This window comes from Thalassophryne amazonica, chromosome 12, assembly GCF_902500255.1.
Source record: "Thalassophryne amazonica chromosome 12, fThaAma1.1, whole genome shotgun sequence".
NCBI classification, from domain to species: Eukaryota; Metazoa; Chordata; class Actinopteri; order Batrachoidiformes; family Batrachoididae; genus Thalassophryne; species Thalassophryne amazonica.
Genome location: NC_047114.1, coordinates 4,463,007 through 4,485,261, shown reverse-complemented (window position 1 = coordinate 4,485,261; position 22,255 = coordinate 4,463,007). Strand labels below are relative to the sequence as shown.

The 22,255-nt window shown below is 40.1% G+C and overlaps 1 protein-coding gene across 1 annotated transcript in view; it reads right to left on the bottom strand.

Annotated features, from left to right (window-relative positions):
- Nucleotides 1–8,195: 8,195 nt before the first annotated feature.
- The window catches only part of LOC117521884 (bestrophin-4-like), a 22,637-nt gene continuing 8,577 nt past the window's right edge, over nucleotides 8,196–22,255 (bottom strand). The window contains exons 3-9 of the mRNA XM_034183230.1: nucleotides 20,768–21,001; nucleotides 19,437–19,591; nucleotides 18,848–18,925; nucleotides 17,338–17,490; nucleotides 8,831–8,911; nucleotides 8,600–8,754; nucleotides 8,196–8,515 (exon numbers count right to left, since the gene is read on the bottom strand). Of these exons, the coding sequence (XP_034039121.1) occupies nucleotides 8,254–8,515; nucleotides 8,600–8,754; nucleotides 8,831–8,911; nucleotides 17,338–17,490; nucleotides 18,848–18,925; nucleotides 19,437–19,591; nucleotides 20,768–21,001 (1,118 nt within the window). The 3' untranslated portion in view covers nucleotides 8,196–8,253. The remainder of the gene's footprint in view (nucleotides 8,516–8,599; nucleotides 8,755–8,830; nucleotides 8,912–17,337; nucleotides 17,491–18,847; nucleotides 18,926–19,436; nucleotides 19,592–20,767; nucleotides 21,002–22,255) is intronic.

The window sequence follows — 22,255 nt, the reverse complement described above, 5'->3', positions numbered from 1 at the left end:
AATCACACAGAAGGCAAAGACGAGTAGACCGCGATTGTAACGACCTGCAAAAAAGGTCAACAATAAGACCAATTTTTAAAAGAAGACAAACAGCAAGAATGAAGTTTTGACAGAAGGCAGTAAAGTGTGACTTGCAGGTCCATTTGTCCACCTCAGAGACCAGCTGGACATGTGTCTGTCAGGATTCTGAACCGTTGGTGTTTCTTTCTCTGGCCGTGTGTTTTATGTGACTTATTGTGACATTAGGGTTTGTTTTTTTCTGAGATCATGCAGATCCAGATCTGGAGCCAAATTGAATATTTTTCAATAACTCTGAGGTTTTGTCAGGTGTGGATCCAGAAGGCTTTGGTTCGGGTGTGGTGATTCATCGCAGTTGAGCAATCTGCTCATGCAGCGACAGCATCACTGATGTTCTATATCTTTCCATGAAGAATACTCACATAAAAAGTTAAATTTCTAAAGTAAAATATACATTTTTATTGTGAATCATGTCTTCCATAATCACCACCGAATTTTGACTGAATTTCCAGAAATCCTCCAAAAAAACACTTTAAACAGTAGCTTATCAAACTTAAAAACTTCCTCATTTTATTTTCTTTCTTTCTTTTTCCTTCTTTTTTTTGGCTGGTGGGGGGGTGGGGGGTGGGGTATTGTGTTATTTGTGGCATAAACCAAACATTTCTAGAGATTTTCTTTCGATGTGTAACAGTGGACTCGGTCCCTCCCCAAGACCAAGTGAATTTGGGTCTGAATCTTGAATCTAGACTTGTTTAAGGTTATTACTGAACATTTGCAGACTAAATTGTTTTTGACATTTTTGACTTCTTTCAGTGTTGACATGCTGCCAACTGATTGAGTTTCACGGAACGTGGTTTTATTTCAGGATTCTGGGTGGTCAAGAATTACATTTTCACAAATTTCTAGAATTTTGTGTCTGGACCAGAATTTGTGTGGTCTTGGAGGAGAACTGAGGCCAACTTTAAAACTTAATGAAGCGTAAACAACAAAACTGCCCATAATCTCAAGCGGTATTGTGCCATTTGAACATTTTTGTATCAAGGCTGGTCTCTGATTGATGATTTTGATCCCAATTTCCATTCTGATGTCAAAACTGAAGATCATCAGACAGAATTTTTTTGAAAATTGTAAGCAAATCTGAATTATTACCTATAACCTAAGTGGTTATATATGAGTGAAACCAAGGATGATGTTACCAGCATCACAAACCTCACAGGTTACACCTGGTTTCAAACCTCCACTGGCTATCTGCTTTTTTTTTCTTTCTTTGTTTTTTCTGCACCAAAAAATGTTCACAGTCAGGTATAAAAACCATCAATGGGAGACCGTCCTATAAGTCCTGACCTGGATCCATTTGACCTTCGAGTAAATGGACCAATCATGTCCTACCTGTGTGTAGACCAGAGGGATGCTGATCCAGTCGTAGTGGAAGAGGAGGCTACACTTGGCTCGGTACTTATTCAGCTCCTGCAGGCACAGTTTGTCATGATAACTATATACTTGGTATACACTGAAAAAAGTGAAACTTGGGGGAAAAAATGAAATAGCTGTAATTTATGCACACCAAAATTTACTAGTTTTTCTCAACATGTTTATTGTTTTGATCAAGTTATAAATCTACTTTGAGATGTTGCACTTAAACTGGATTTTAATTATTTAATCCTGATTGACTGGAAACATGAAGATGCAAAATCCTGGAACTCCGAAACCACAAATTTTTATTTGAGGCCAACATGCACTCGGCTGCTTTGTGGTAACTGCCTGTGTGCAAAAAAATTTAATAATTTTAGCACACCATTTTTATTTTATTTATGGAAATCTGCATATTTTAGTGTGTTTTGCTTAAAATTCCCATTTTAAGTGTCTTTAAAAAACAAACAAACAAACAAACAAACAAACAAACAAACAAACAAACAAACAAACAAGTTCTTATCAGGGTTTTGCAGCTGAACTCTTCATATTTACTGGAGGCATGTGGTTATTTGGTGAAGTGAGAACTCACATCCATGAGCAGCCTCAAAGCGATGTCGTCCTTCACTCGACCCTCCTCTCTCGCTCTGGATGCCAGATTTGCAAACCAAGTCAAAGGCATCCAGTACTTATTGAAGTCAGAGTGAAGGGACTCAAACATTTTAAGCTCCTGGGAGGTCATAAATCCTGAACACAGAGAGACAAAAACCAGATCTGTGACTGAAGGAATTTGATAAAATTGTGTCAAAGTCTATTTTATAAGGAAGAAAATCTGTTCCCTGCACTAACCCACGGTGCCGTGCATAAACACTGACAAGCACTCACTACACAAAGTAAAATGAAGTAAAAACAGTAAAATTTATTTATCTTTTCAAAGTCTTAGTTTTTGTTTGGAACTGATGGTTTGTTTTATACAGTAGAATAAAATAGTTAAAATAATGATTTTCAGAAAACATGATAAGCTGCCCCTTAAAAAGAAAGTATTAAAATGTGCATCCGATCTGGATTTTATATATTATAACTTGGTAAAAAGTTCAGACTTGTTCGGGTTTAAAGAACATGATATTGTATGGTGTAGTGAATAAATGTGATTGATTTCAAGTATGTGTCATCTAAACTGTTCTACATGTGCTTTGGATGCCATCGTGCAGGTGTGGACGAGGTAGTCTGGCTGCATTCTGGCACTGCTGACCACGCTTCTTTCCCTCCTGACTGCATCCAATGATGGTAATATTTGCCGTTTCAGCCTGGTTCCAGCACATTCTTGCTATGTGTGACGGGGGCTTTAGCCTATTTTTTCCAAGTGCCAGAATTATTGCCAGCTAGAAGTAGTGATCACAAGACTTCAGTTTGACTTCTGCTGGCAATGGCATCACACAGTGTTGTTGTTGGTTCAAACTTTCCAGTTTTTTAGGTTAAGGTTAATTTATATTATACGAGCAGAGCACATGCAGTGGCGAAAGCTCGCTCTATGGTAAAAGGAGATATAAACAGGAAATGCCACAAAAATTCAGCCCGTGGAGAAAAAGCCACAAACCGGACAACGCTGTCATAAAAGCTGTAAAAAGCCACAAACCGATGGTAGTCGAACATAAACATTATAAAGAGTAGACATAGATTGGTTGCTGTGGCGCAAGAAATGCGGCCACCATCTTGGACCAGTCATCGTAGTGATTCTATCACAAGGGACAGTGAAGGTTTGATTTTATAATCTTATTTTGTTTCTAACATAATAGTGTGAAATACCAAGTGTTCCAATACTTTTGGAGGGGATTGTATCCTAAGCTTATGATGACTGTAAAATGATGTGTGGCATTATTACTGTTTCATTTAAGAAGGGGGTGTTTAATTTTCACTGTTGCTGCACTTTGTGTGAAATCATAGTCATATTATTTACATATTTATTTTACATGGTGTAGATTTTTAATGGTTCTTCAGTTTATAGTGTTCTTTAATAGATATCAATAGATAATTTCTAAGTTGGGGTTTCCATTTGAAAGCATGTAGAGTATGGAATTTGTCTTCCTACAGTAGCAATCCATAACCTACCTAGCAGTATGAACTTTAGATAGAAACCTAAAACATATTATATCATACCTTCTGTTTCTATAATAACATAACCAGATTTAAATCTTAGCCTACTAGCTATAATTAGTTTTACAACAAGTCCACAGACTAGGTAGATGTATACTACAATCTTCTCCTGTATGAACTCTTAGGATTCAGGAGCTAACTCCTATAATATTATTAGTAATTATATTTCTTGTATATGTTGTTTACACTGCCCTGATTGTGTAAATGTCAATTATATACATGCTGTCCATACTGAGCTGCTTGGGTGGGTAGGGAGAGTTCCCATGGTATAAAAAAAAGCTTTTCAACCTACCATCCAGTGGTTCTCAAGACCAGGCACCTAATTGTGCTCTGCTTTCTTTTTTCGCTACTAGTGTGTACCTTAGTATACACTAGTAGAGTTCCACCTTAGATTTGGAATGTATAATAGAAGATATACCTTACTGAATTTCATATCAGATATCATACTGATATAACAATACTGCCATATGATAACTGAGCCATATCGTGGCCAAAAAAAAAAAAAAAAAAACATGCGTAAAAAGGCGGCGGAGCTCCCCCAGAAGCTGAAAGGCAAAAACAACAAACAAAAAAATGTTTAAAAAAGGCGGGGGGAAGCTGACAGGTTTTAGTCATGCTCATACTCCGCTGAAGCATTTACTAAAAAAAAAAAGTAATGAAGGACCTAAATGATATGGGTGAATGCTGAAGAGCTTCGCTCGTCATGTCCCGCAACATATAACAAGAGGTTGTATGTTTCTGTCAGGGTGTTTTTAAAAAAAATGATCACATGATACACTGTAAATGTGGTCAGCATGAGGATAAAATAGACTGATGATTATTGTTCCAGCAGCCTTAAAGATCATCCACTGCCAATAACTGAGCCTTACCTTACTGATCTTGCACCCACAGGCCTTGGTTGTTACAGTACTCCTCCGCTGTAGTCCGATACAAGTCCCTTTCTTTGGTTCTATGATGTACTTGCATAGTTTCTTGCTGTGCGCCGTTGATGGGGACTTTCAAACACAGAGACAATAGGTTTTTCCTCCTGAAGGCGCACCGGCGGAGGTGGCGTTGGATGAGGGTCTTTGCAGATTTTATAGCACACCTCCTTGGGGCACATAACACAAAGACTCCGGGAGCTTCTCACTCTTCTGGAAACACTCAATGCACTGGTTCAAGAAGCGGATCCTGCCGAGGAGCAGGTGAGGGTGTCGCCCAGGGACATGATGATGGACATCAGTGACAGTCAGCACAGTCGGGGGCGGAGCATCACACCACTTTCCTCTCTTACGATGGTTCTGTCAAACAAAAACAAAACGACCTTAAAGATCAGAAAAGTGAGTTAGAAAAACTAAACTCCGTGGCACCAGACAATCTCTTTCTGCGAAACGGTTCAGTCTAAAATCTCTTCATCTACGGTCAAAGTTCCCCGCACACTCAGCTACGCTAGTTAGCTAAGATTAGCAAGCTAACTAGGTGTAAACGACGTAATAACATTACATGCAAGCTAAGTTACAAAGAAAATAACACCCTCAAAAGACAAAGCATCAAACTGTACACGTACCCTAAATACTGACAGGTTTCAATAAATAAAAACAATTAAAATGATCTTCTATGACTGCAGCGGTCACTTCACAACGCGGAAGCAAAAAGAAGCCTTTTTCAGCTTTGAAAACATCCGTTACGTGCCTTTCAAAATAAAGAAGAACGAGCTCCTTTATTTCTCAATAACTGTATTTTTTCTTTGTTTATTTATTTATTTAGGAAAAAAGAAAGACCCCAGTTCACGTGTGATAAGAAAATGTAAACTGCACTAAACTGTACTGTGATCATGCTCCCTTTTCTGCCTTCAAGCAAAAATAATGATTTTTTATACATTTGTATACACTAGTTTCAATTGAGCCTTTGTTCATTATTATTCACTTGTTTTTGCGTTAATTTTATCTGTTGATGAAGTCTTATTTAATCAGCGTGTCTTCATTCAATCACTTCCCGATGCTGTGATTGAATAATGGTTTGATGCTTTTCCCAACAGCAGAAGATTCTGATTTTGGACTGACACAAACTGTACTCACTGAAGATAAAAACGAGTAACATATCTTTTGCACCATCCACTCCACTCATGGTCTCCGCACAGAAGAATGTTGACAGATATGATGTTTATATACGGAATATTTATTCATTTAAATAATCTACACTTTATTAGAAAATGTCATCTGTAATCAGAGAAAAAATGTGGAGGTTTTACTTTTAATCCTGTCTGTCTGTGTATGCATAAAAAATATTATATTATTTTATATTATATATACATTATATTATATTATTACTCATATTATTATTACTCATATTATTTGTTACAATTAGAACCAGACTTGATGGAATATAAAGGACAAAGTGATTTGATTTTTTATTTTTTTTTAATGGGTTAAAAATCAAGGTTAGGCGAAGATAAAAAATAAAATCTTTGCCAATTCATTACATATAGTGAATATTTAGGATTGTAGTTTGGGGACTTGTTTAAGATACACCTGTGTTATGACTAAACATTAATGTGAAGTCCTCATTGACAGATAAATGTGATACCGGACTTCATATTAGTGTGTAATCATAACCATAGTTTGACCACCAGTGGTCAAACTCAAAGTTAAAATTGATTAACTCAAACATTTTGGAACCATAAGGATTTTAAAAAGCAGTTAGATTTTGGAAATGATGATGGAATTGATCAAACTGCACATTCTGGCATAACTGAGTCATAAATAAATAATTTGTATTGATCAGTTAAACATGGAAGGCTCTGGTGTTACGCTCATCCAAGTGCCTATTCTAGTTAAATAACATAATCCATATAATTCAATCCCAATCACCTGATCGTATTCTGAGGAAAGATGTGAAAGACAGAAGCAAAAGAGCCAACGTTTTTATTATAAAACATTCAATTAAACAATTGGATCTTATGTGAGATCAGATTCCTATAAATGGTAAAACATTTTTCCAGATTCATCTTCAAAGTTGAACAATAACAGCATATACACTGCAAACCCCAACAAATTGGCAGGACTTAAAAAAATTCCTCTGCATTTTTTTTAACATTCATGCATTCAAAGACAAATTGTTAGAATATGTGATGTCAGTGCTATATTAATATTTGAATTTAAGTAAATTAAATTAGACAATTCAAACTTAAATAAAATGAACTTGGTTAATTTAAGTTAAATCATCTTATAATAATAAAACAACCTGAAGAATTCAAGCATGTTGCACAGTGACAAAAGCATGAAGGTACTGAGACCAAGACCTTCTCATTTGTGAATAACCTGTTCTGCCAACTGAGCTGGAGGCACTGATGTTTCCGTGTCAACATATATTCCAAATGTGTCCTTTTTTTCTTAAGGGGAAAATGTCTATCAAAGACTGACTCTGAATGAAGGAGCTCATTAGATATTATTGTCTTTATTTTTTGGTTTGCTGAAGTTGACTCAAATGGTAAATATGCTGGAATCAAGCAACTAAAGTTAAACTGTATCAGTTGGGGTAATGGTGTGTAGACGGTAAAGCAGACTGGACTAAAGCTAGAAAGTCAGTAGACTAATCCCTGAGTAAATAATAAAAATAATGTTTCTCAAAGAAAGACTGGAGGGGGTGGTGGCCAAGTGGTTAATGCGCTTGGTTTCAGTTCGGAAGGTTCTGGGTTCAAATCCCACCCCTGCCACATTTCTCCATGTAATGTGGAGTTGCGTCAGGAAGGGCATCTGGCGTAAAACCTGTGCCAAATCAACATGCAGATCCACCTTGGATTTGCTGTGGCAACCCCGAGTGCAAACAAGGGAGCAGCCGAAGGGACTTACTTACTCTCAAAGAAAGACTGGAAGAGATTTACATATCTCTCCATCTACAGCGTATAACATTCTTAAATGATTGAAGGAATCTATTTCAGTGCATAAACAGCAAAGGGCACAAGCCATATTGTCACCCCCCGATCCCTCAGACAGCACTGCTTCAAGAACTTTCATTCCTCAATAGCTGATATAACAATGTGGGGCAAAGGATTACTTTCAGAAACTTTTTCAATTCTGTTCTATTTGTATAACCTTTATTTATTTCTATAATGACTTATAATGGTGTGTGAGTCCAGAATGTAATTATTAGCGTCCATTGTTCACTGTTGTTATGTAATATCCATAATTTCTCCAAAAATATTAGTCCTATCAACATTCCGTTTTGGCGGTATTCATCCTTGACCCCAAAATACGTAAGTGTACCAAACGGCAAATATCAGCTCTCCCCAGTTTGTCCGTGATCGGAGCCATACACACACATGCATGCATACACATCCACAGAGGCCACTTAGCTTTTAATGTATAGATGAAATGATGTTGACCAGAAAAAATATGAAATATCGGGTTCATACTGCTAGAAGGCAAAATAGATGTATTGTGTATTTTATACATTTTTCTAATTTGAGGTGGTATATGAGAAAATTACAATCAGGATTTTTTTAAACTCTAATCAGTGGAAATATGTACAACTTCAAATATGTAACTTCAAATAACTTATTTTTATGTAGATAAACTTAAAGAATTTGAGGCATATTTTTTTTTTTTAGTTTTGCTAACTTGTTTGGATTTGAATTGGTTTATTTGGAACATTTGGCTTCTTTTAGAGTGAAAAACGTACATTGTGGGTACATCAGATGTGTTTTTCCACCTCAATTCTAATCAGTGCTTTGTGTTCTTTGCGACTGGTGGCAGTGATGTCATCATCAGGGGTTAAAGTGACATCATCCCTGCCATCAGCACCATCACCATCTTCACTCTCATTATGATGGGAAGAGACGTCTGCCAAAGAGGGCAGACTCCTCTCGTGGAGGAAACCTTTGCCCCTCTGCAAATACTGCGTCTTCAGCAGAACATCCTCAGGCTGGAGAAGATCAAGATCCTCTGTACTCATCCTGCAACGATGGGAGATGAATTAAGTACTCAGGTCCATGGCACAAAGAGAAGGCACTGAAACGTGAAGGTGGTTCTTCCTTGACCTCATATCAAAGGTGGAGCCTTTGAAGGCTGGTTTGAGACTCTCTGCTGCAGTCGACAGAATGTAAGGGACAGAAAAATGTCCCTGGGCCCAGTACTTGTCTTTCACAGCAGGTGGAAGGTTCTGGTACATGTCATCCACAGCCAGCATGGACACCTGCAGGTGGGAGAGAAGGTCTGTGAGCTGTGGAACAAACACAGGTGTTACAGCAGAGCAGCTCTGCAGGATGGACCTGGATGTTTCTGTCGATCAGCTGGTTGGTTTCAAAGTCATCGTCATCTTCTCCAAATGGATTGATAATCAACTCCCCCACCTGCAGAGAAGGTACCCTTCTGTTACACATCACACCTAGAGGAGCACTCAGAGAGCAGATACCACAGCCAAGAGCAAACGCAACACTTGCGCAGGTGGTGGACTTCAATTTTGCAGGTACACACAACAAAAACGTAAAATATTTACAACACAAGTTAAAATCATTTGTGGCGAGGAAGACCATCTGGAGACGCCTGTGTGTGGGAATGTCATCGCACGTCTACAAACACACGTGACAGATTCTCAGCCTGGTCCGATGGCTGGGAAATCCCAAACGATCGAGGTCTAAGGACTTGCTGCAGCCTTAATCCACCATCACAGCCGCTGCACTAAAAAAAAAAAAAAACTTGCTCAGTGAACATAAAAAAAAAATCTGTAAAGTATTTCCACCCAAGTAAAATGCATTAACCTAGCCAGAAACAATTTTGCTGAGTGACCTAAGTGTAAATTTGTTGGGTCAACATGATGAATTTGCGTTACTGTTACCTAATTACCATGGTTCAGGCCAATTAGATTTGAAAAGGGACATGTAGAAATAAATGTAAAATTGTTGGATGAACATGATGAAATTGTGTTACGGTTACTCAATTATCATGGTTTAGGCCAACAAGATTTGTAAGGGTAAATGTAACAAAAATAATAAGTAAGCCCTTTCAGCTTCTCTCTTGTTTACGCTTAGAGTAATCACAGCAAATCTGAGGTGGATCTGCATGTTGAATTGGCACAAGTTTCACATCGGATGCCCTGCCTGATACAACTCCACATTACACAGACAAATGTGGCAGGGGTGGGGTTTGAACCGTGAATCTTTCATACTGAAAGCAAGTGCACTAACCACTTGGCCACCACCCCTGCCTGTAAGTAGTTGCAACTACTTTTAAAATCGTACAGTTACATGTCAACTTATCAAGCGAGCAGCCAAAGGGACTTATAGTTGTATGCAAAAGTTTGGGCACCCCTGATAATTTTCATGATTTTCCTTTATAAATCATTGGTTGAGTGGATCAGAAATTTCAGGTAAATATATCATATAGCAGACAAACACACTGATATTTGAGAAGTGAAATGAAGTTTCTAGTATTTACAGAAAGTGTGCAATAATTATTTAAACAAAATTAGGCAGGTGCATAAATTTGGGCACCCTTGTCATTTTATTGATTTGATACATTTAGCGCTAATTATTGGAACACAAAATTAGTTTGGTAAGTTTGTTGACCCCTGACGTTCTTACTCAGATGAATCCAATCATGAGAAAGGGTATTTAAGGTGGCCATTTGCAAATGTTTCCCCACTTTGCTTCTCATCTAATGAGTGGCAACATGGGAGCCTCTAAACAACTCTGAAATGACCTGAAAACAAAGATTGTTCAACATCATGGTTTAGGGGAAGGATACAAAAAGCTATCTCAGAGGTTTCAGCTGTCAGTTTCCACTGTGAGGAACATAACGAGAAATGGAAGACCACAGGCACAGTACTAGTTAAGACCTGAAGTGGCAGGCCAAGAAAAATCTCAGATAAGCTGAAGTGAAGGATGGTGAGAACAGTCATAGTCAACCCACAGACCTGCTCCAAAGACCTACAACATGATCTTGCTGCAGATAGTGTCTCTGTGCATCGTTCAACTATACAGCACACTTTGCACAAAGAGATGCTGTATGATGCTGTTATGCAGAGGAAGCCTTTTCTATGTACACGCCACAAACAGAGTCACTTGAGTTATGCTAAAGCACATTTGGACAAGCCAGCGTCATTTTGGAATAAGGAGCTGTGGACTGATGAAACTAAAACTGAGTTATTTGGACATAACAAGGGGAGGTAAGCATGTCTGAAAAAGAACACAGCATCCATCCATCCATCCATCCATCCATCCATCCATCCATCCATCCATCCATCCATCCATCCATCCATCCATCCATTTTCTTCCACTTTATCCAGAGTCGGGTCACGGGGGCAGCAGCTCAAGCAAAGCCGCCCAGACCTCCCGATCCACACACACCTCCCCCAGCTCCTCCGTGGGAACCCCAAGGCATTCCCAAGCCAGCCGAGAGATGTAGTCCCTGCAGCGTGTCCTGGGTGTTCCCCTGGGCCTCCTCCCAATGGGACGTGCCCGGAACACCTCTCCGGCAAGGCGTCCAGGGGGCATCTGGAAAAGATGCCCAAGCCACCTCAACTGACTCCTTTCGATGTGGAGGAGCAGCAGCTAGACTCCGAGCTCCTCCCGAGTGACCGAGCTCCTCACCCTATCTCTAAGGGAGCGCCCAGCCACCCTGCGGAGGAAACTCATCTCGGCCGCTTGTACTCGCGATCTCGTTCTTTCGGTCATGAGCCAAATCTCATGACCATAGGTGAGGATCGGAACGAAGATCGATTGGTAAATCGAGAGCTTTGCCCCCCTACTCAGCTCTCTCCCCCTCTAGCTGCCACCTTATCGTGGTGGGGGAGTTTGCGTACCCGGATGATCCTAGGAGCTATATTGTCGGGGGCTTTGTGCCCCTTGTAGGGTCTCCCAAGGCAAACAGGTCCTAGGTGACGGGTCAGACTAAGGGCAGTTCAGAACCTCCATGACCAGTATAAAATCAAGGACCGAGACGTCACCCGGTATGGCGGAGACGGGGCCCCACCCTGGAGCCAGGCCTGGGGTTGGGGCTTGTGCGCGAGCACCTGGTGGTCAGGCCTTAGCCCATGGGACCCGGCCGGACTCAGCCCGAAAGAGCGACATGGGCCCGTCCTCCTGTGGGTTCACTACCTGCAGAGGGGGCCGTGGGGGTCGGGTGCAGAGAGGATTGGGTGGCGGTCGAGGGCGGGTGGCCCGGCGGCCCGGCGGCCCGGTCCATGCTCACAGCCCCTGGCTGTTGGGACGTGGAAGAACACAGCATTCCAAGAAAAACACTTGCTACCTACACTAAAATTTGGAGGTGGTTCCATCATGCTGTGGGGCTGTGTGGCCAGTGCCGGTACTGGGAATCTTGTTAAAGTTGAGGGTCACATGGATTCCAGTCAATATCAGCAGATTTTTGAGAACAATGTTCATAAATCAGTGGCAAAGTTGAAGTTGCTCTGGGGCTGGATCTTTCAACAAGACAATGACCCTAAACACTGCTCAAAATCTACTAAGGAATTCATGCAGAGGAACAAGTACAACATTCTGGAGTGGTCATCTCAGTCCCCAGACCTGAATAGTATTGAAAATCTGTGGTGTGATTTTAAGCGGGCTGACCATGCTCAGAAACCAACTTCTCATTGGAAGCTATAGGAAGAATTTAGAAGCGCCAAATCACAACAAACAATTGCCCCAAGGCACTTTATATTGTAAGGCAAAAGCCATACAATAATTACAGAAAAACCCCAACAGTCAAAACGACCCCCTGTGAGCAAGCACTTGGCGACAGTGGGAAGGAAAAACTCCCTTTTAACAGGAAGAAACCTCCAGCAGAACCAGGCTCAGGGAAGGGCAGTCTTCTGCTGGGACTGGTTGGGGCTGAGGGGAGAGAATCAGGAAAAAGACATGCTGTGGAGGGGAGCAGAGATCAATCACTAATGATTAAATGCAGAGTGGTGCATACAGAGCAAAAAGAGAAAGAAACACTCAGTGCATCATGGGAACCCCCCAGCAGTCTAAGTATATAGCAGCATAACTAAGGGATGGTTCAGGGTCACCTGATCCAGCCCTAACTATAAGCTTTTTCAGAAAGGAAAGTTTTAAGCCTAATCTTAAAAGTAGAGAGGGTGTCTGTCTCCCTGATCCGAATTGGGAGCTGGTTCCACAGGAGAGGAGCCTGAAAGCTGAAGGCTCTGCCTCCCATTCTACTCTTACAAACCCTAGGAACTACAAGTAAGCCTGCAGTCTGAGAGCGAAGCGCTCTATTGGGGTGATATGATACTATGAGGTCCCTAAGATAAGATGGGACCTGATTATTCAAAACCTTATAAGTAAGAAGAAGAATTTTAAATTCTATTCTAGAATTAACAGGAAGCCAATGAAGACAGGCCAATATGGGTGAAATATGCTCTCTCCTTCTAGTCCCTGTCAGTACTCTAGCTGCAGCATTTTGAATTAACTGAAGGCTTTTCAGGGAACTTTTAGGACAACCTGATAATAATGAATTACAATAGTCCAGCCTAGAGGAAATAAATGCATGAATTAGTTTTTCAGCATCACTCTGAGACAAGACCTTTCTAATTTTAGAGATATTGCGCAAATGCAAAAAAGCAGTCCTACATATTTGCTTAATATGCGCATTGAAGGACATATCCTGATGAAAAATGACTCCAAGATTTCTCACAGTATTACTAGAGGTCAGGGTAATGCCATCCAGAGTAAGGATCTGGTTAGACATAATGTTTCTAAGATTTGTGGGGCCAAGTACAATAACTTCAGTTTTATCTGAATTTAAAAGCAGGAAATTAGAGGTCATCCATGTCTATATGTCTGTAAGACATTCCTGCAGTTGAACTAATTGGTGTGTGTCCTCTGGCTTCAAGGATAGATAAAGCTGGGTATCATCTGCGTAACAATGAAATTTAAGCAATGCTGTCTAATAATACTGCCTAAGGGAAGCATGTATAAAGTGAATAAAATTGGTCCTAGCACAGAACCTTGTGGAACTCCATAATTAACTTTAGTCTGTGAAGAAGATTCCCCATTTACATGAACAAATTGTAATCTATTAGATAAATATGATTCAAACCACCGCAGCGCAGTGCCTTTAATACCTATGGCATGCTCTAATCTCTGTAATAAAATTTTATGGTCAACAGTATCAAAAGCAGCACTGAGGTCTAACAGAACAAGCACAGAGATGAGTCCACTGTCCGAGGCCATAAGAAGATCATTTGTAACCTTCACTAATGCTGTTTCTGTACTATGATGAATTCTGAAACCTGACTGAAACTCTTCAAATAGACCATTCCTCTGCAGATGATCAGTTAGCTGTTTTACAACTACCCTTTCAAGAATTTTTGAGATAAAAGGAAGATTAGAGATTGGCCTATAATTAGCTAAGATAGCTGGGTCAAGTGATGGCTTTTTAAGTAATGGTTTAATTACTGCCACCTTAAAAGCCTGTGGTACATAGGCAACTAATAAAGATAGACTGATCATATTTAAGATCAAAGCATTAATTAATGGTAGGGCTTCCTTGAGCAGTTGGAGGAAGTGTTCATATTACATGTAGGCACATACTATTAAGTAAAACTGACATTGATAATACTTTTTAAATATATATATATTATGACTTTTCCTCTCCACATCTTGGAAGGCAGCGCCCTAGCGCCCCCTATGGGCAGCCGCCACTGGTGTATAATTTACACCACCTCTCAACCTGGTGTATATTTTCAGCACACTGTACGCCAACGACCACACTGATAAATGCCAAGTAGCGCAGCCATTTTGGCGTACACCCCATATACGCTCAACTATCGCCGTACGCAACGTTGATACATGAGGCCCAATCTGCTGCACTCTGAGGCTCCCTTTAAATGCATGTTGAACGTAGAGACTTCAACCTTTATAGCACTTTTTAAATTTTGTTAATAGGCCCAGTATAACTTGACATGAGTATTTTTTATGCCACGCGTTTTCATGAATATTATTGTCATTTTTCACTGCCCATTTATGTACATACACGCAGCCAAAAGGATCATTTCCTTCTCTACTACAGCAGCGACAGTGGTGGGAAGAAATATGACTCCTTCCTCATTGGTTGGCTGGCTCATGACTTTTCCACCAATCAGAAGTCACTAACCCCACGTGTGTTCACTAACCCCATGTGTGTTTGTTCACAGCCCACCCACCCCATGTGGGTCTGGTCGCTTTCACTTTATTAATGGTGGAAAGCGTGTGTGGTTAGTGTTTTCTTGTTGTTTGGTTTTTTTTTGTAAAAAACTAGGCGTTTTTATGAATGTGGAGCAAGTGCTTCAGTTTTTTTTAACTGGAGGAAGACGGAGTGCGCAGCGCGTTGTCAGAGTCTGAAACAGATGATGAGGATTCTGGTGCTAACAGAGAAGATCCCTCTTTTGTTCTGCAGGAGCAACCAAAGCAGGTGGATCCACCAATGTGCACACGGAGATCTGAACAGAGGGTCGGAGTGTGCGATTCTGTTTCCAGATCCAGATCTCCGCTTGGACACACAGCAGAAACACACCCCAGCGCTGACTGCTGGAACATGGAGGAGGACGCAGACACTGCTACAGCAGTAAGCAGATTTCAGCCTCGGAGAACACCAGGAGTCCAGGTTGATACACTTTCCACCCAAAGTCCAAAAGACCTTTTTCTTTTGTTTTTTGCAACTGACACAATTAGAACAATTTGCACAAACACCAATAAAATTGCTGCAAAAAACAAGGCATTAGGGAAAAAAATACAACTGGACAGACATTGAAATGAAAGATCTGTACAAATTTTTTGGACTTCTGATATACATGTCATTGGTGTCATTGCCAAGTCTTCAGGACTACTGGAAACAAAACAATATTTTGTCTGTGCTCTTTCCAGTGAAAGTCCAGAGACAGATTTAGATCGATATTCTGGAACATCCACCCAAGTGATCCAGATGAGGACATTGAAAGTGATAGAAAAAAGGGAACACCAGGTCATGACAAACTGTTTCGAGTCAGGCCTCTTTATGATGACATCCTCAGTGCCTGCCAGGCTTATTATCACCCGAGGTGGGATCTGGGAAAGGATGGTGGTGACGAAGGCAAAAACTGGAATGACTCAATATTTGAACAACAAGCCAACAAAATGGGGCATGAAACTTTTTGTGTTGGCTGTTTCAAGTGATGGCTACACACTCAAGTTCACCATTTACACTGGCAAGACTGTGACCACAAGTGAGCACGGGCTGTCATACGATGTGGTCATGAACTTGATCCAGCCAACCTCGCTTGGTACTGGGTACCACATTTACATGGACAATTTTTAAATGAGTCCCATACTGTTCATGGACCTGGCTAACATGAAGTTTGGGGCATGTGGCACATACAGGGAGAACAGACAAGGATGCCCCAGAGGGAGGGCAAATGCTCTCACAAAAAAATGTGCAAGATGATCTATAAGATGGATAAGAGAGGGGCCTCTGGTGTTTATAAAGTGGATGGACACACGGGAGGTGTCTGTGTGCTCCACCATCCATCATGCATTTTTAGTTGAGACAGTGTGGAGAAGGGTGAAGGATGGGAAGGATGGACACTGGACAGTGAAAGACATTCCATGTCCTACTCCAGTGTTGGCTTATAATAAAAACATGGGAGGAGTCGACCTATCTGACCAGCTCATCCAGTACTACTCCACCCGTTGGAAAACTGCACGCTGGTACAGGACAGTATTGCTGCACTTCCTTGACAGTGCAACCACAAATGCATTTATCTTGTATTGTGAGATCAGCAATGTCAAGCAAGTGCAGCCCATGACATACAAGGACTTTATGGTGGAACTGGTGTGTTAACTGTGTAGCACAGACAAAACAGGTGTCACACAGAACAGGAGCCAGAACCACATACCCTGGGCTCCAGAGAGTTAACACATTTTACTTGGGTGGAAATACTTTCCATAATTTTATTATGTTCACAGAGCAAGTTAGATTTTAAGTTGTTGCGTGTTATGTTAAAACTACATGATTTGAATGTGTTCACTCATAAAAGTTGATTTGATATCATAGAAGCTACATGTTAGACTTACGTTCATGTAACATAAAAACCAACAACACCCGTGTTGGTTTTTTTGAGTGTGAGTTACAAGCCGTCACCTCGTCCACCTGATCCGCCGTTGAAGACTTCTTGTTTCAGGAGCCCCGTTAGCCGTCTTGTGTTCAGAGTTCCTGTTGGGCCTTCATACTTACTGTAGTGGACACAGGACACACAAGGTCCCCACCGGATTTCACCCCAACAGGCAATAATTTTAGAAATTTGTACACTGGGAAGCCTGAATTACTTTTTGTATTTGAAATGGCATAAACAAATTAAAATGTGTGAAATACCAAGGGGCCCAATACTGTAAAAAACAGAACTCGACTTTCTCAATTTCAATTTATTTTACTTCTATAGTGCCAGCCCCGGCCCCGCCCCACTGTGACCCTTAACTGGAGTAAGAAGGTATAGAAAATGGATGGATGGATGGATGGATGGATGTGATATATTGCCAAATCACAACAACGCTGCCTCAAGGTGCTTCACATGAGTAAAACGCAAATTACTAATTTCATCCATATTAATTTAACAAGTTGGCCTAAATATTACTTGACAAGGTAATTTGAATCAACTTAATCATTCGAGTGTTACGATTTGAAGCACGTTATTAGGTTGGACTAACAATTCTGTTTTTGTTTTTTTTTCATTGCACACCAAAAAATATTTTTGACTGATCCTGCTATTAGGCTTTTGGTGGAGATTATTTACTTGTTTGTTTGTTTGTTTGTTTGTTTACTTTACCTTGAGCCAGCCAGTGTAGAAGAAGAACTGGAGCAGCGTGAAAACAGGGACGTACATATCGAATGTTTGGTCTTTGTAGCCTTTCTTGGGGTTCAGAAATTGTCGGCCAATCACACAGAAGGCAAAGAACGAGTAGACCGCGATTGTAACGACCTGCAAAAAAGGTCAACAATAAGACCAATTTTTTAAAAGAAGACAAACAGCAAGAATGAAGTTTTGACAGAAGGCAGTAAAGTGTGACTGCAGGTCCATTTGTCCACCTCAGAGACCAGCTGGACATGTGTCTGTCATGATTCTGAACCGTTGGTGTTTCTTTCTCTGGCCGTGTGTTTTATGTGACTTATGTGACATTAGGGTTTGTTTTTTTCTGAGATCATGCAGATCCAGATCTGGAGCCAAATTGAATATTTTTCAATAACTCTGAGGTTTTGTCAGGTGTGGATCCAGAAGGCTTTGGTTCGGGTGGGTGATTCATCGCAGTTGAGCAATCTGCTCATGCAGCGACAGCATCACTGATGTTCTATATCTTTCCATGAAGAATACTCACATAAAAAGTTAAATTTCTAAAGTAAAATATACATTTTTATTGTGAATCATGTCTTCCATAATCACCACCGAATTTTTGACTGAATTTCCAGAAATCTCCAAAAAAACACTTTAAACAGTAGCTTATCAAACTTAAAAACTTCCTCATTTTATTTTCTTTCTTTCTTTTTCCTTTCTTTTTTTTGGCTGGTGGGGGGGTGGGGGGTGGGTATTGTGTTATTTGTGGCATAAACCAAACATTTCTAGAGATTTTCTTTCGAGTGTAACAGTGGACTCGGTCCCTCCCCAAGACCAAGTGAATTTGGGTCTGAATCTTGAATCTAGACTTGTTTAAGTTATTACTGAACATTTGCAGACTAAAATTGTTTTTGACATTTTTGACTTCTTTCAGTGTTGACATGCTTCCAACTGATTGAGTTTCACGGAAAGTGGTTTTATTTCAGGATTCTGGGTGGTCAAGAATTACATTTTCACAAATTTCTAGAATTTTGTGTCTGGACCAGAATTTGTGTGGTCTTGGAGGAGAACTGAGCCACTTTAAACTTAATGAAGCGTAAACAACAAAACTGCCCATAATCTCAGCGGTATTGTGCCATTTGAACATTTTTGTATCAAGGCTGGTCTCTGATTGATGATTTTTGATCCCAATTTCCATTCTGATGTCAAAACTGAAGACATCAGACCAGAATTTGTTTGAAAATTGTAAGCAAATCTGAATTATTACCTATAACCTAAGTGGTTATATATGAGTGAAACCAAGGATGATGTTACCAGCATCACAAACCTCACAGGTTACACCTGGTTTCAAACCTCCACTGGCTATCTGCTTTTTTTTTCTTTCTTTGTTTTTTCTGCACCAAAAAATGTTCACAGTCAGGTATAAAAACCATCAATGGGAGACCGTCCTATAAGTCCTGACCTGGATCCATTTGACCTTCGAGTAAATGGACCAATCATGTCCTACCTGTGTGTAGACCAGAGGGATGCTGATCCAGTCGTAGTGGAAGAGGAGGCTACACTTGGCTCGGTACTTATTCAGCTCCTGCAGGCACAGTTTGTCATGATACACTATATACTTGGTATATACACTGAAAAAAGTGAAACTTGGGGAAAAAAATGAAATAGCTGTAATTTATGCACACCAAAATTTACTAGTTTTTCTCAACATGTTTATTGTTTTGATCAAGTTATAAATCTACTTTGAGATGTTGCACTTAAACTGGATTTTAATTATTTAATCCTGATTGACTGGAAACATGAAGATGCAAAATCCTGGAACTCCGAAACCACAAATTTTTATTTGAGGCCAACATGCACTCGGCTGCTTTGTGGTAACTGCCTGTGTGCAAAAAAAATTTAATAATTTTAGCACACCATTTTTATTTTATTTATGGAAATCTGCATATTTTAGTGTGTTTTGCTTAAAATTCCCATTTTAAGTGTCTTTAAAAAACAAACAAACAAACAAACAAACAAGTTCTTATCAGGGTTTTGCAGCTGAACTCTTCATATTTACTGGAGGCATGTGGTTATTTGGTGAAGTGAGAACTCACATCCATGAGCAGCCTCAAAGCGATGTCGTCCTTCACTCGACCCTCCTCTCTCGCTCTGGATGCCAGATTTGCAAACCAAGTCAAAGGCATCCAGTACTTATTGAAGTCAGAGTGAAGGGACTCAAACATTTTAAGCTCCTGGGAGGTCATAAATCCTGAACACAGAGAGACAAAAACCAGATCTGTGACTGAAGGAATTTGATAAAATTGTGTCAAAGTCTATTTTATAAGGAAGAAATCTGTTCCCTGCACTAACCCACGGTGCCGTGCATAAACACTGACAAGCACTCACTACACAAAGTAAAATGAAGTAAAAACAGTAAAATTTATTTATCTTTTCAAAGTCTTAGTTTTTGTTTGGAACTGATGGTTTGTTTTATACAGTAGAATAAAATAGTTAAAATAATGAACTGATTTTCAGAAAACATGATAAGCTGCCCCTTAAAAAGAAAGTATTAAAATGTGCATCCGATCTGGATTTTATATATTTATAAACTTGGTAAAAAGTTCAGACTTGTTCTGGGTTAAAGAACATGATATTGTATGGTGTAGTGAATAAAATGTGATTGATTTCAATTTAATATTGCTGCATTCATCCTTAATCTTGACAACAGATTAAAATCACCTCCATGAACTCATATTTTCTACAGAAAATTCATTTGAATATTCATTTAAAAGAAACTAAATTTGAGCATGATGCTACAAACTATGATGTTAAATGTGGAATAAAATTCAATTTGAAGATTAGAAACAGTTTCAGACAGAATTTTGACTTCAGATCTTATTTCTTAATTATTTTACTAGATTCTCCTCTTTTAATGTTTTCTTCAAAAATCAAATTTAACACCATATTCAAGTTTTAAATTAAATGATATTTAAAATACTTGGGTTTGATTAAGAGAACTCAGAACATTTTTTAAAGAATTTTATGAAATAACTCATTTTCATGTAGAAATTTGTTTAAAATGAGTCTTAACTTGGGATAGAAGAAAGAAAGAAAGAAAGAAAGAAAGAAAGAAAGAAAGAAAGAAAGAAAAAGAAAGAAAGAAAGAAAGAAAGAAAGAAAATAAGTAGCAGTAGTAGTAGTTGTTACTTTTATAAAAATATTTTTGCCTTTACTGAATAAGACCGACGTGGAGAGTCTCTGGTTGCAACAAAACCTGGACCTTGTTGGTCTTTCAGGAACCATGAACACATGACCAAGGACCATCAGAGTTCCTCTGAGCCAGAATTTTTTTGTTTGTTTGTTTGTTTGTTAAATACTGAGATGAGGCATTTGGTGCCTGAGCAGATGTTTGGGCTCTAAAGAGTGCTAGAATGTGTCTTCTTACCAGATTCCACGATGTGCTCCAAAGTTGGGAATCGCTTGCGGACTCTGGTGCTGATGGAGCGGAGAATCAGAACCGAAGACAGGTTGGCGTATCTCATCAGTGTGCGTCGCAGCAGGCGACCACTGTCATCAGCACCGTGCACGTTCCCGGACACCACCATCATCAGGTCGTCAGGCAGCGGGAAGCTGGTGTACTGACCCCACCAACGATTAAAGGCCAGGGTCACGTAGAAACCTACACACACAGACACACAGACACACAGAGAGAAAGACAGAGACACACAGACACACAGAGAGAAAGACAGAGACACACAGAGAAAGAGACAGAGACACAGACACACAGACACATAGAGAGAAAGACACAGACACACAGAGAGAAAGACACAGACACACAGAGAAAGAAACAGAGACACAGACACACAGACACATAGAGAGAAAGAGACACAGACACACAGACACATAGAGAGAAAGAGACAGACACACAGAGAAAGAAACAGAGACACAGACACACAGACACATAGAGAGAAAGACACAGACACACAGAGAAAGAAACAGAGACACAGACACACAGAGAGAAAGACACAGACACACAGACACACAGAGAGAAAGACACAGACACACAGAGAAAGAAACAGAGACACAGACACGGACACATAGAGAGAAAGACACAGACACACAGACAGAAAGACACAGACACACAGAGAGAAAGACACAGAGACACAGAGAAAGAAACAGAGACACACACACAGACACACAGAGAGAAAGACAGAGACACACAGACACACAGAGAGAAAGACACAGAGACACAGAGAAAGAAACAGAGACACACACACAGACACACAGAGAGAAAGACACAGAGACACAGAGAAAGAAACAGAGACACACACACAGACACATAGAGAGAAAGACACAGACACACAGACACACAGAGAGAAAGACACAGACACACAGAGAAAGAAACAGAGACACAGACACACAGACACATAGAGAAAAGACAGACACACAGACAGAAAGACACAGACACACAGAGAAAGAAACAGAGACACAGACACACAGACACATAGAGAGAAAGACACAGACACACAGAGAGAAAGACACAGACACACAGAGAGAAAGACACAGACACACAGAGAAAGACACAGACACAGACACACAGAGAGAAAGACACAGACACACAGAGAGAAAGACACAGACACACAGAGAGAAAGACACAGACACACAGAGAAAGAAACAGACACAGACACACAGAAACATAGAGAGAAAGACACAGACACACAGAGAAAGAAACAGAGACACAGATACACAGACACATAGAGAGAAAGACACAGACACACAGACACACAGAGAGAAAGACACAGACACAGAAAGAAAACAGACACACAGACACATAGAGAGAAAGACACAGACAAACAGAGAAAGAAACAGAGACACAGACAAACAGAGAAAGAAACAGAGACACAGACACACAGACACATAGAGAGAAAGACAC